The 14,901-nt window shown below is 48.3% G+C and overlaps 1 protein-coding gene across 3 annotated transcripts in view; it reads right to left on the minus strand.

Moving 5' to 3' along the window:
• Nucleotides 1–428: 428 nt before the first annotated feature.
• Nucleotides 429–14,901, minus strand: part of ZNF609 (zinc finger protein 609) — a 234,806-nt gene continuing 220,333 nt past the window's right edge. For all 3 annotated transcript variants that reach the window (XM_055278163.2, XM_055278165.2, XM_063638855.1), the window contains exons 5-10: nucleotides 10,517–12,857; nucleotides 7,912–8,278; nucleotides 6,061–6,236; nucleotides 5,563–5,779; nucleotides 5,041–5,119; nucleotides 429–4,736 (exon numbers count right to left, since the gene is read on the minus strand). In XM_055278163.2, coding sequence (XP_055134138.1) covers nucleotides 5,046–5,119; nucleotides 5,563–5,779; nucleotides 6,061–6,236; nucleotides 7,912–8,278; nucleotides 10,517–12,857 — 3,175 coding nt within the window. In that variant the 3' untranslated portion in view covers nucleotides 429–4,736; nucleotides 5,041–5,045. The remainder of the gene's footprint in view (nucleotides 4,737–5,040; nucleotides 5,120–5,562; nucleotides 5,780–6,060; nucleotides 6,237–7,911; nucleotides 8,279–10,516; nucleotides 12,858–14,901) is intronic.

Below are 14,901 nucleotides of genomic sequence, written 5' to 3' on the forward strand. Positions count from 1 at the left end.
GCAAATGTTATTAGAGCAAGTCTGGGACTAGAGACATTCAGTTGAAATCCGGTGTCCCCCACTGGGCAGGTAATTCCTAGAGGCAGCTGGCAGTTTAGGATGCAGATATTAAACAAACACAAGGAATCTACAAGACAGATGAAAACCAAGACAAAACTCAGCCCATTACTTTTTCCTAAGAAACCTGCTTGAGATTCTGCTGCCACCTATTGGTGATTCGTCTTCAATACGGCTAGAGTCACAAAGGCTAAATTGGAAACCCAGTCAAGATTTCCCTTTTCAAAAAAAACTTTTGCTATTGAAGACCACTGACAGGAAAGAAATATGGTACCCAAAAGGCTGCACTACAGTTTAAAAAGCAACTTAGAAGGTAGAATATTTTGGGGGTGGGGTGGGGGTGGAGTGTGAAAGGCAAAACTAAGTCTAAATTTAAGAACAGGGACATTAAAAACTTTATTCAATAAATACAACAAATAATTTAAAAATATACTGCAATTCCAAAGCCAATTAAGAAGAGGAAGTAGAGAGAAAGGGAAAAAAGTGGGGAGGAGGAAGGTAGAGGAAAAGAGAAAGCGGCCAAACAATGGTTTGGTTGGGCTGTGTTTCAGAGTGTACCACCCTTTAAAATTCTGATCAAATACTCTTGACCCATAAACCCTTAGCCCTTGTTCTGATGGGGTAGCCACAGGAGTCCACCAGCTGGGAATCATCCTCTGAGCTCTGGATCAGAGCATTTTAGGGGCTGGAATGTGGGGGGAGTTTTAGGGGTAGTTTCTCGGTCATTCCTAAAACCATCCGTCCTAACTCCCAGGCAGGTTTAAATACTGCAAACTCTTAGGCAGAGCTCCCAGCTGCATAGTTTCACAGGTGAGTGTCCCAAGCCAGGGCCTCCAGGAAACAGGTCCCAGAGTACCCAGGGGTCCAAAGCCACTTCGGTGAATGGAAATCTAAAGGTGAAGAGAGGGGAGGCCAGGGCACAGAGTAAAGCTCCTGGGCTAAGCCAGTGGCCAAGCCAGAAAACAATGCTGGGCAGAAAAGGGTTACAAGGCAGGTAGTCTGGACACTGGATTCAACAGCTTGCCATCAGCCAGGGAAAGTGAAGCTGAGGATGCATATGGAGCAGGGCCAGGAAAATCAGGAGAGCTGAGGGAGAACAGGAAAGTTGGGAGGAAGGAAGAGGCAGCTCAGCAGCAAACTCCAGGAGAAATAACCAGCAGCCCTCACAGATTTGTGATTGTCTCTTAAAAAGATTTATTTTCTCTTCTTGCCTGAATGTACAAAGGCAAAAAGAGTACAGTTTGTATATATATATATTTATATATATATATAAAAAAACAAGGAACTTGGTAATGTACACTTTACAGAAGGGAAGAATCAGGAAGACTGAAATTAAATCCAACAGAGCAACGCCAATGGAACAAAATCTATGAACAGCAACACTGCCCCTCCAGCCCGGGCCTCCAGCTCGCCCCAACCTGCTCCCAATGGGAGGGCTGAGCACCAAGGCAAGCGGGTGGGCTGGGGCAGGAGGGGCTGGGGACAGGGCCTGGGAGGGGCTTGATCCCAGGAGGGGCCCAAGGTAGGAGATCACTGGAAAGCTTCCTGGGATGCCCAAGTAATAAAACAAACAACAAAGGCCCAGAATTATGGGGCCAACTAGCTGCCCAGTTGCATCTTGGGGGCATCAGAGTAGACAAGGGGATGGTGAGAGGGTATACGGGATAAGTGACATGGGTGGCCTCAAAGCCTGTATAAAATAATTCTCTAGCCCTCTGCAGTCTTAACTCGCAACTCTCTAAGTCCTCCCATGGCCCCTTAAACCTGGAAAAAAAGAGACTCAAGAAATCACCATTTCATTTCACAGGGTGCCCTCTTACCCTTCTAAGCGTGTGGTTCTTTGACCTTGTGTGGAGAGAGTTGGGTAAGAGAAGGAAATTTCATACATGTACATGTACAAGGCAGGAAAAGGGGATGAAGGGAACTGCCATACCTTAAAATGAGGAAGTAGTTGATGTGGATTCTAAAGAGCAGCTCTCCAAGCCTTGCCTGGTCTATCTGGGGATGAGGACCCCTCTCTCTTTAGCTTCTCCTCTATGGGAAGCCCAGTGAGCAATGTCTGTGAGGGCCTGGGCAGGGGTGGCTCATAAACCGGCTTGGTCTGGTGGTCTTGGCCCTTGGTAGCAAATTTTTCCAGCCTTTGTTTGTGGGGTGGGATAGGATGGGGACCCCTGCTGAGCATCTCATCCCTCTGACTAGGTCATGGATGCCACAGGTAGCTCCCACCTGTGTAGCTCCACAGCTGCTGCTTCATGTTATTTCAGAGGGAAGACTAGGCCTGGCAGGCATCAGGATCTGCCATGGTGGCTTTCACCTGCTCTTCTGAGCAGCTCCTACTCTTCAGGGGAGACTTGGATATGACGATCAGCCAAATGTTTAAGAAGAAAAATTAAAAAGGAAAAGAAAAACCTGTTCTCTTCTGGAGAACCCAAGGCTGCCCAGCTAATACAGAAGTTCATCCTCTGTGTTACAGAATGAGTGGAAAGGGCAGGAATGCAGGGCCATGCCTGCCCAATGCAAAAGAAAATTACTCCAAACGGTTTCTTTACAATATATACAGAGTATGCTGCAGGCCAATGCCACAGATACAAAACACACAACAATATTTAAAAACAAACAGGAACAGAGAGGGAACCTTGGCTCCACTTCATAGGAGCTCCAGGAGGGCATAATCAGGCTGAAATTCAGTCACTCTCTTGGTTGGGGTGACTCAGGTGGGATGGGGTAATGGTGTCTGCACTAGCTACTTCCACGGAGGAAAGGGAGGTCACTGCTCAGAGCACTGCCCATGAGGGCAGCAGGAGGCAGAGGGAATGATGGGTATGAGGGAGGCTGTTTTGGGGCCCTGCCAAAAGGTCTAAAACAATGGTTTTTGGGGAGGACTCAGAACCCAACTTGAACAAAAACGAGGAGGCAGAAACCTAGGGGAAAGGCCTGTAGATCAGAGGGGATCCTCTTGAGCAGATGGTGACCCTAAGCCTCTCATGTGTAGGGTTCCAGGGTCCTTGGAAATCAACTACTACTGGGCATTGTGCTTACTGTCCCCTATTTCCCATTTTCCAAACTGAGTTGGAGCCAAGTTCCTGCTCCTAGTCATTTTTGGCACTCTGGTCACACAGTCACTTTTCCAGCCTACACTGGTGTCTGTCAGTCTTTATCTCTCTCAATCCAGAGAGTCATGGAAAGATAGGAGGGGAGAACAGAGGGATGATATCTCAAAAGCCAAGTAAGCTAAAGCTCCCCACACCTTGGGGAAGACATGACCCCAATAAAGCTACCAAATCATCCTCACTTTCCCAGTACAAAGAGTATAAAGCTTCCATTGGGAGACTGCATTTCTAAGGAAAGCAGAGAAATGTTGGCTGCCTCAAAGTACAGCTCCACTGAGTACATTCTGAGACTCTAATAAGTAATGGCTTGGATGTGTTATTCCAGGGTCTAAGGAACAAATAACCTCCCACGGCCAGTGGCCCCTCAAACAAAATATGTGTTACCAAGAAACACAGCTTATATTGGCCCACATGGAGGTTATAGACTGAGCTATATAAAATCATGTACTTGTAGACAGAGGAATTGGGCTGTATATATTTGTGGCCCCATATGAGGAAGATATCAGATGGCTAGATGACAGGACATCTCCAAGAACTGCTGGGTGCTCCCAGGGGCTGCCTTCTGGGCCTTGCCCTAAGGTGACCTGGCAGACTCCAAGGTTCCCCAGGCTGGGGGGGATACTAGTTTATCTGCCTGAGGTTTAAGAGCCAAGCAGTGGAAAAGAAGAGGCAAGACCAGTGTGGGGATCCCCCTGGGAAAGGCACCAAGGGGTTAGGAGGGAAGGGAAAAGGGCAAGGAGTTGGGGAATAAGAAGCAGCAGGACTTAGTGGGGACGTAGGTTCTACTTCACAGACGTCATTCATGCTCCAGCACCAGCTTGCCCCCAGTGTCCCTGGGGAGCCCTGTGCTGGTGTTGGAACCCCTGCCCCCTGCCTCACAGGCAGCTCAAGGCCATGTTGGGGCAGATGCCTTGGTCTTCCTTTCCAGGCTAGGTTGTGAGCGTTTATATGTGCTCATGTAAATGGGGAGAAGTCTCCACATTTGAAGACCTTGTTTTCACAATTATGTAGAAAACAACCCCCAATTTCTTTCCTGAGATTCTAGTTCCTCCACATGCTGCCAATTCCCAGGGTGCAAAGCACTAGGGAGATGCAGAATCTGGTGATGGTGGTAATGATGGTGAGGGGTATGGCTGCTGTGCTGTCTTCAGACCTTACCCAGTGCTTGGGGGTGGGGGTCCCTCCCTGGTGGGCGGGGGGGCTGGTACTGCTCCGGCAGCAGACCAAGGGCTTGGGGAACAGAGCGGTGGCTTCTCTGGGCTGAGGCCATGTTCCCCTGGTTGCTTCCCGTGCCTTCATCTCCACAGAGGCCACAACAGTCATGACTGTGGCTGAGAGAATAAATATTTTTGCTAAGTACCAGCTCTCCAGCTCCTGAGGAAGAGGGAGGGTCAGGTAGTCCGGAGGTCTGGTGGAGGTGAGATAGCCAAGGGTCTGCCTTCAGTCATGGTGGAAACGGCAAACAGGATGATCAACACCATTTAACTGATGTCTAAATGGCACCTTCAGCACCTCCTTGGGTGAGCCAGTCCGGGCCCGTGAAGCTGACTTTATCCGGGCACTTGGTGTCTGCAAGGGAAGCATGGACAGATAACCAGGCACTCAGCCTGTTGGTAAAACAACCACAAGGTGGCACTCCAAGAAAATGAATTGTAGGAGTGGCCAGTACTGGTCCCTAGGGGACACTGTGTTCCACAGGTCCTCTCAGATGCACATGGCTTCATGGGAGACTCTTGTACAAGAGGCTTGGCCAGGGTTCCATGGATTCCAGACTGCTGACCCCTCATAGCTATTCCTCACCTAGGGATTCTGTGATCCAGGTAGCAACTACCCTGGCATTATGTGTTGCCCCAAATTAACAAAAGTGACTTACCATTCTCACCTCCTGGGGGGTGGGTAGAGTGAGGGAGTTGAGCCTTGTTGGCTGGCAACAATGGCTGTAGAAGAAAGCCCTGAATAAGCAGGAGAACATGTTAGTGTGGCACTCACAGAAACCTTCCATTAACCTTTTTCCCTGAGTTTTGGGGTGCTGACAGAAAAAAAAATCTGATACTCAGCCAGATATATTTGCTGGAGATAGATAATAAAGCTCTATTTCTCAGCTGATTGTTTCTCTTTGCCTTTGGGGAACACCTGTTCCATATTCTTCTGACTATCAGGGCCAGTATTCTGGAGGAATTTAAGAGTCCCCAAACTCCAAGGGAGGAATAAATATCATATGCTTTAATGTCTGCAGGAGGTTAGGACTGTGCACAGATTAGAAGCTCAAAAAAAAATTAAAAAAGGATTCTTATGAGTCAGGTAGGAGGGTCCTAGCTGTGGACATTACTACTGGGATGAAGATAAACAAACCAAAACAAGACAAAACAACAGGTGGTAGGGAAAACAGGCTTACCTGCTGCATAGGGTAAGTTGTACTGTGCTGGGAGCAACGAGTACCCCAAGTGGTGGTGGTGGTGGTGTGTGGACATCAGGCGCTGGGAAGGAGAGGTGCGGGGCCGGTCAACACTCCGTTCACCCCCACTTGCTCCCCCGACGCTGCTACAGCTGCCACCACCCCCAACCACCCCACAGCCTCCTCGATCTCTCTCCTGAGAAGTTTTATCACTTATCTGGAAAGGAAACCAGAGACACAAAAGCACTTTAGTGAGACATACATACAACCACACACACACACACACACACACACACGAGTGAGATGCCCAGGGCGCCACCTTATGACCCCTAAAAGTGCAAGATACCTAAGAATAAAGAAGATGCCCTGGGGGCTGCCAGCGTCAAGTCAGCCAAGCTGCACTGTGGTCAGGACCTGAACTTGCCCACCTTCTCCCAGACCCTGGATCTGGCTTTACTGGTCTTTGGGTAACAGCCAGCACCACTGTACTTTTCTTACCGTGGGAGACTTGCTCTTGTAGTGACTGGCATGCTGCTGCAAGATGTCCAGAGCTTTGGACTCTGAGCTGGATTTACAACTCACACTGGGGCTGGCTCGTGCCTTGTCAGCATCTTCACCACCTGAGACCTTGCTGCCATATGGGGAAAAAGAGTAGCTGGAAGGCAGATAGGAACCTGTGGAAGGAGAAATCAGTCAAAGAGATGGGAGAGGTAGAGGAAGCTCTGCTTTAGTGAGCTTGATTAGGTGGGCATCAGCTTTCCTAGGCACAGGCTGAGGTATTTTCTAACATAGTGTCTTTGGCTAAGACTGTTGGCTTGACCTTTCTTTACTGAGCTCTACAGGAAAAATTAGCTAAGGGATATTAGGAACATGGCCCTGTTTCCTGCTTCCAACTTCCACAGATCTGATACTGTTCTTTGAACTGGTCTCAGATTCATCTTGGAGAAGTGATATGATAAAGTGGAAAGATCACACGATCTGGAGTCAGAGCCTTGGGCTCAAAACCTTAATCTGAGACTTACTAGCTTGGTAACCTTGAGCAAATAAATAACTGTTTTGAGCTTCAGTTTCTTCATCATCAAAAATGAAGATACCAATACTTATTACTTAAGGTGATAGGGAGGATTAAAAAAGATAATGTGTATAAATCTCAGAGGACAGCGCCTGGCTCAGGGCGAGCACTCAACAAATGCAACTGTGATTTTTATATTGACGGGTGTGAGTGACAGGGAGAAAGGAACACCTCAAGGGTAAGAAATTTCCTATTTCTGTTTGAAAAGCTTATTTCTATTTAGAGTGTGCTTTATAATAATGTCACCAGAATGTTGAGACTATTTAGGCTGCTGTAAGAAGCTGGAAGCTCTAAGGAGTGAGGCTAAAGAAGTGCCCTTCCACCCCAGAAGCACCCCACATGGTTCTTTGGGCAACAAAACGAGTAGAGTTAAATAAGAGCATTTTCTTCTAACAAGTTAAAAAACATTTAAGGCCAGGAGCGGTGGCTCATGCCTGTATCTCAGCACTTTGGGAGGCCAAGGCGGCTGGATCACCTGAGGTCGGGAGTTCAAGACCAGCCTGACCAACACGGAAGAACACCGTCTCTACTAAAAATACAAAATTAGCCAGGAGTGGTGGCACATGCCTGTAATCCTAGCTACTCAGGAGGCTGAGGCAGGAGAATCGTTTGAACCCGGGAGGTGGAGGCTGTGGTGAGCCAAGATCACGCCACTGCACTCTAGCCTGCACAACAAGAGTGAAACTCCGTCTTAAAAAACAAACAAACCAAAAACACTTAAACACTATAAAGAGCTTGTCTTTTCCAAGCTGAATCTAGCAAGAAATCCCCCCCAGTCTGACTTCAGACTGCTCTTCTTACTTGACAGGTGAACATGATCTGGCAACTGAATCCATGCATTGTTATGGTTTGCATTTTATTTGTTCTTTGTGTCTCTCCACTATGGAAGGAACTCAATGGCTCTACTTCTTTTGTAGCTCCCACAGTGCCTAGCACACTACAAAATGTGGAGTATATGGTTTATAAATTCCAGCTGAGGGGAGACAGCAGTGACAGAGAGGGAGTTTTATCTTTAGTTGGCAATGAAAACTGACTACAGAGGCAATCCTTGAGCTGGAGCAAGGGAGAGAGAGGTAGTCACACAGACTATCATTATGGGTCATTCAAGGAACTATGGGTTATGGTGGCCACCTCACAGAATGACTCAGTGAAAAAAGGGCTGTCATCTAAGCGAGCCTCAATATGCCTTGGGGCTGAGCAAGAAAACTCTGGATGTGAAATCTGTGCTTCATTCCCCCTTCCAGTGAACGGAATAGCGCTGGCACTTGGTGCTGTACCTGGGTAGTTCTGCATCATCACAGCAGGCATGCTCCGGTAGCTGGGGTGGTTGGGGTCGTAGGACTGACTGTAGGAATAGCCGTGCATGTAGGGGATGTAGGACTGGTGCTGGGTGAGCGGGGAGGACACAGGCACATGGACACTTGGCCGGGGCTCCTTGCTCCCAAGGCGAGACTCCTCCGACGTGGGCAGCTTGCAGTCACTACTTGTGCTTTCCTTCCCATCTTCCTTGGGGACAGAGTCCTTACTCCGACTCCTTTCCTCCTTCAATTTGCGGTCCCGCTCCTCCTTCCACCGCTCATCCTCTGACTTGATGTCTGAGTACTTGGCAGGATAAACATATGTCCACATCCGGGGCTCTGCCTCCTACAACAATCACAGAACAACGACTGGTGTTGCACAGATAAGACAGATATATTTCAAGCCTAAGGTCCCAGTAGAACCACCAGAGCAGATAATTAGTACTAGACACTTGGGGCAGAGTAGGATTTTGGCCTCTACTGATCTTGTTTATAACCCAACTCTGCTCCCTTTTGGTTAAAAAGCCCCCACCCTAACCTCTGCACCCACCCACAGGGAACAAGATGGGGCAGGGGGAGAAAAGGAAAATCCATCCATGCATCAGTGGATGTTTTCTAGGTGAGAACAAGCATTCTGGGAAAATGACTGAAATAGGAGAGGCTGCCCCTTCCAAGATGTTTAGATTGTTTCACTTTTTCAGAGCACGCTCAGGGGGTGGAAAGCTTATAAGGGACACTCAGATCAGAGGATGGAAGGAGGTATAACTATTATACCAAGAGGGAAGGGAAGACAGTCTAAGTCTCATGAGCAGAGCAAGATATGAAATTCCAAGTTCCTAGTTCTAACTCAACCTATAAAATCCTTGTTAAAGAAACTCAGTAACTGAGTATACTTTGGACCTACTCTAAAAAATAGAGAGACCATCAATAACTCATTTCATAGGAACCAAACAGTGGAGGAAACACAGACAAGGAATCGAGATACCTGGGTTCTAATCCTGGCTCTGCTAGTGAGGTCTCAAGTAACCCCAGACAAATTAAGCTAACTTGTCTGGGCCTTTCTTGTCAAATGGAAAAAACACCTGCTATGGATATAAAAGTGCTTTTGAAAAAACGTTAGTATGGGGCCGGGCGCGGTGGCTCACGCCTGTAATCCCAGCACTTTGGGAGGCCGAGGTGGGTGGATCATGAGGTCAGGAGATCGAGACCATCCTGGCTAACACAGTGAAACCCCATCTCTATTAAAAGTACAAAAAAATCAGCCGGGCGTGGTGGCGGGCACCTGTAGTCCCAGCTACTCAGGAGGCTGAGGCAGGAGAACGGCGTGAACCTGGGAGGCGGAGCTTGCAGTGAGCTGAGATTGCGCCACTATACTCCAGCCTGGGCGACTGAGCAAGACTTTGTCAAAAAAACAAAATAAAACAAAACAGTAACAAAAACAAAAAACAAAACAAAACAAAACAAAAAACAAACAAACAAGAAAACACATTAATATGAATCCCTGTGCTTTGGGAGGCTGAGGCAGGAGGATTGCTTGAGGCCAGGAGTTCAAGACCAGCCTGGGCAACATAGTGAGACCCCTCTGTACAAAAAATTAAAACATTATCTGGGTGTGGTGGCATGCATCTATAGTCCTGGTTAATTGGGAGGCTGAGGCAGGAGGACTGCTTGAGCCTAGGAGTTGGAAATTGCAGTGAGCTATGACTACATCATTGCATTCCAGCCTGGGCAACACAGGGGGACTCTGGTCTCTATAAAAACATAAAAATAAAAAAAATTACGGCCGGGCGTGGTGGCTCATGCCTGTAATCCCAGTACTTTCGGAGGCCGAGGCGGGTGGATCACAAGGTCAAGAGATCAAGACCATCCTGGCTAACATGGTGAAACCCCATCTCTACTAAAAAAAAAAAAAATCAGCCGGGTGTGGTGGCACACACCTGTAATCCCAGCTACTCGAGAGGCTGAGGCAGGAGAATCATGTGAACCCGGGAGGCAGAGGTTGCAGTGAGCTGAGATTGCACCAATGCATTCCAGCCTAGGTGACAGTGCCAGACTCCATCTCAAAAAATAAAAATAAAAAAATAAAATAAAATAAAATAAAATAAATTGGCTGGGTGCAGTGGCTCATGCCTGTAATCCCAGCACTTTGGGAAGCTGAGGCAGGTGGATTACTTGAGGTCAGGAGTTCCAGACCAGCCTGACCAAGATGGTGAAGCCCCATCTCTACTAAAAATACAAAAAAAATTAGCTGGGTGTGGTGGCGTGTGCCTGTAATCCCAGCTACTCGGGAGGCTGAGGCAGGAGAATCGCTTGAACCTGGGAGGCAGAGGTTGCAGTGAGCCAAGATCGCACCACTGCACTCTAGCCTGGGCAACAGAGTGAGACTCCACCTCAAAAAAACAATAATATTAAAATAAAATTAAAAACATTAAAATGGTTTACAAAGGTAAAGAATCCTTAAAATTATACATCTCTCCTGCTAATCTTAATTCAGTTGAACCCCTATATAAGGACAGCCCTTATTTGTGAGGAAGATAGACGATTATCATATGGTATTTCCACTTCCTCCCAGGGCAACAGTTACCTGTCGGTACCAGAGTATTGGATCCACCTCTGCCTGTCGACCACACTCAGCGCCTGTCTTGGCCTCAGAGGCCTCCTTGCTTAGGTGGCTGGCATCACTCAGCTTCACTTTAAGGCCTTCAGGGGCCTGGCCCGGGAGTTTTGAAGAGTCATCTAACTTGGGAATGATGACTGATTTGGCTGGGTCAGCCCCTGGCTCCTTGGCCTTGCCAGGTCCTGACTTCACCAGGTCTGTCAGGCTGGGGGCCTTGGTGAGAGTTGGTGGAATTGACGGCTTTTGCTTCCACTCTTCCTTGAGTGCTGCCTCCCGCTCCTTCAGGCCCATCTCTGCCTTCTTGTCCACTCCCCGCTGCTGCTGCTCTAAGCTCTGGCGTTTCTGCTGTTCTTCATACTGCTGCCGGTAAGCCGTGTTAGTGCTCAGCAGGTGGGTGTGGTAACTCTGGTCGCTGTAGCCATAGGGGGGTACATAGGCATACTGGTTGTAGTACAGGGACTGCATGTACATACTGGGACGCTGCTGGATGACTGAGGGCTGCTGACTGGAACTGCTCAGCTCGGGCTTCTTTTCCTCACAGACATCGTTCTTCACTTTCCCTTCTATGCTCTCAGGTTCCTCATCCCTTTTTGTCTTCAGGGCCTGGCTCTCCACTCCTGCCTGGCTGCTGGGGTTCAGAGCCCCAGGGCTGGACTGTGCATAACTTGGAGAATAGTAACTCTCAAAGCCTTGGTAATATGGTGAGTCTTTGCTCTGAGGCTGAGGGGGAAAAAGAGTTTTCTTAGCCCCTTCTTTAATCAACTGTTCAGCGTCCTTTGATTTGACACTGTCTACCTTGCCCTCCCCATCTTCCCCAGCATCAGAGATGTCAGAGTATGCAGGGCTGTTGGTTTTGACTGAGCTGGCTTCAGCTCCATTCTGGGTCACTACATGTAAGGGAGTCAGGGGCTGAGTAGGGGTAGTGTTTTCAAGGCGGCTACTGCCTCCAATGGAAGGGCTGGGGGCATTGTCTGTGAAACTATAGATCTTGTCGGCTTCAGCCTTGATGCTAGCCAGTCGGCTTTGGTGGGGGTCTGATGAGCCATTTAGGAGCCCCTCCATTTTCATCCCGTCTCCTGAAGATTCCCTGAATGGGCTTTTGCCTTCTTCTGCTCGACACACTTTCCCAGGGGTCAGAGGACTTTCAAGTTCCTTTGAAGATTCCTTCTTTTTTTTGTCTTTCTTTTTCTTGTCCTTGGCTGGAGTCAAGGCAGGATTGACTGTGAAAGGTTCTCCCATAACAGTGGGCTTGGGCTGAATGGGCTTGAGCTGGGGACTGTTGGGCATGGCTTGTGTCACTGTGGCGGTCAAGCCTGAGGAAGAGCCTGGGCTCGCTGCTGTGAAGGTGGCTGTCTGGAAGGTGTAGATTTGCTGTGGGGGGATGGCAGGGGCAATGGGACGGGCTGACTTTAGGCTCTTGGAAGGAATCTTTTCAGGTTTTAAACTAGAGGGTTTTTTACATTTTTCTTTTTCCATACACTTCCTTTCTAAAGAATCAAAGGCATCATTGCTTGTTTCATCCATCACTGAGGGTCCATCATCAGAGCCATCATTGGATAAGGCCCCAAGGTCTGTGTCCCCTTCCCCACTCAACTTTTTCTTACAGAGGCCTTTTGTGCTGAATTTGCTTGAAGGAGAAGGGCTATGAGGCTCTACAAGCCGAACTTTGGGGGTAGCTGAGCGGGCAGGGGACAAGGAACCTTTTTGTGAGACAGATGCACCATTGCAGCTCCCAAGATCTGCATGGAGAATAGGTTCCTCTCCGTACTCACTGTCCCCATCCGCTTCTGGCTTGCTGTCATCATCTGTATGGGCATGAGCTTGGTGGTACTTAAGTCCATTGATGTGCTTGTACTTCTTGTTGCAGTTTGGGTGGGGACAGTCAATTAGGACGGGGGAGGGACAGTTTCTGTCCAGAACAGTGGGTTCTACCTTGGTCCCAGGAAGGGGGCCAGTGGCTGAGCCCATGGAGTTAGTACGGACACGCTTGCTCCCTTTGGAGTCCTCTGAGCTAGAATTCAGCTCCATGTCTGAAAGGGGTTTGTTTTTCCGCTTATTAGCTGAGGAAGGACTGGCCTTGACATCCTCAGAAGTGCTGCTGGCAGGTGGGCGATGCTCTGAAGAATTCTGGCTGCCCCGACGGCCTTTGCTATTGGCTCCTGCCCGGGTTTTGCTGCTGCTACTGGTCCCTTTGCTGTCAGAGGCTGTGGCTGTCTCATTGACAGGTGTATTACTGTTGGGACGCATGCGTTTGCCTCTACCCCGACCATTGCGCATTTCCAGGTCACTGGTCGGGGAGTCACAGAACCTTGGCAAAGGATAAACACAACAGAATATTATTAAGAAGAGAAAATATCTTCAAACCAGTTTAGCTGTAGCCTCCAGAACTGTCCAGATGGTGACTATCGTTTTCAATGAATATGATTTGTTAAAAGAAATTCTGATTGTGAACTGCACTAAATGGTGAACTCCTGGGATACATGTTAGCTGCAAATTATTTCCCAACATTTACTTCCAAAACCATGCAGAGTCTGTTCCATAAGATAGTCATGTCTACATTTCCTATATACAGCCATAGTCATGGTTTCAGAAAAGATGTTAGAGATCATACAGGAAATTGAGGCCAGGCATGCTAAGTGACTTGTCCAAGGTAACATCACTGATTAATGGCAACATACAACAGGCTTCTAGCTCTATTTTTAGCCCAATGCCGTTTTCTTACATACCTCACTATGAAGATATAGAAAGGTAGAACAAAGCACCAATCCATTTAAGAGTTTCCTAAACATCAGATATAACCAAGAGTACATGAGTTCTTTAAATGTCTGGAGATCTGCACCTAGGGGTCACTCCTCATAGGCCCTAAAGTAGCTTTTCATGGAGCTTAAAACACTGCTTAGAATTAAATCTTTTAGCTAAGATTAGTTCCCTTGTAGATCTAAAGATGGTTTGGACTCTCTTGTTCCAGGGGGCAGCTGGAATAGGTTGTTTCTAAGACAGTAGGAACCATAGTTATTGCAGAAAAAAGGCAAATTTTGTCAAATATCTCCTGTGGGTTCCCAGAACAGTCCTACTGTAAAGCTACTTACTGCTTCCCTGTTATCAACCTACTCACTCAGCTCCTATCTCTCTGGATTCTTGCATGCCCAAAGCAGAAATAAGTCCTTCCAATAGGTTTCTCAGAAATGCAAAGGGAGGGCATAAGAACTTTACTAACTTGTTTTAGCTCATCTGCTTCTGATTCTTTTTTTTTTCTTTTTCTTATTTTTTTTTTTTTTTTGAGATGGAGTCTTGCTCTGCCGCCAGGCTGGAACGCAGTGGCACGATCTCGGCTCACTGTAACCTCCAACTCCCTGGTTCAACTGGTTCTCTTGCCTCAGGCTCCCGAGTAGCTGGGGTTACGGGCATGAGCCACCATGCCCAGCTAATTTTTGTATTTTAGTAGAGATGGGGTTTCACCATGTTGGCCAGGATGGTCTCGATCTCCTGAGCTTGTGATCTACCCGCCTCGGCCTCCCAAAGTGCTGGGATTACAGGCATGAGCCACTGCGCCTGGCCTGCTTCTGATTCTTACCAGGGCAACTATTATGGTCTAATGGTCTGAATATAGTCTCTTTTTTTTTTTTTTTTTTTTTGAGATGGAGTATTGCTCTGTCGCCCAGGCTGGAGTGCAGCGGAGCGATCTCAGCTCACTGCAACCTCCAACTCCCTGGTTCAAGTGGTTCTCCCGCCTCAGGCTCCTGAGTAGCTGGGGTTACAGGCATAAGCCACCACGCCCAGCTAATTTTTGTATTTTTAGTAGAGACAGGGTTTCACCATGTTGACCAGGCTGGTGTCGAACTCCTGACCTCAGGTGATCCACCCGCCTCAGCCTCCCAAAGTGCTGGGATTACAGGCGTGAGCCACTGCACCCAGCCTGAATATAGTCTGTTTTTTCTTTTCTTTTTTTTTTTTTGAGACGGAGTCTCGCTGTCGCCCAGGCTGGAGTGCAGTGGCGCGATCTCGGCTCACTGCAGGCTCCGCCCCCGGGGGATTCACGCCATTCTCCTGCCTCAGCCTCCCGTGTAGCTGGTACTACAGGCGCCCGCCACCTCGCCCGGCTAATTTTTTGTATTTTTAGTAGAGACGGGGTTTCACCCTGTTAGCCAGGATGGTCTCGATCTCCTGACCTCATGATCTGCCTGCCTCGGCCTCCCAAAGAGCTGGGATTACAGGCGTGAGCCACCGTGCCCGGCCCAAGGCTTAGACTTTTATAAGACTATATTCAGGGCCGGGCGCGGTGGCTCACGCCTGTAATCCCAGCTCTTTGGGAGGCCGAGGTGGGCGGATCACGAGGTCAGGAGATCGAGACC

The sequence above is a fragment of the Symphalangus syndactylus genome, chromosome 5, assembly GCF_028878055.3.
Source record: "Symphalangus syndactylus isolate Jambi chromosome 5, NHGRI_mSymSyn1-v2.1_pri, whole genome shotgun sequence".
Lineage (NCBI taxonomy): Eukaryota > Metazoa > Chordata > Mammalia > Primates > Hylobatidae > Symphalangus > Symphalangus syndactylus.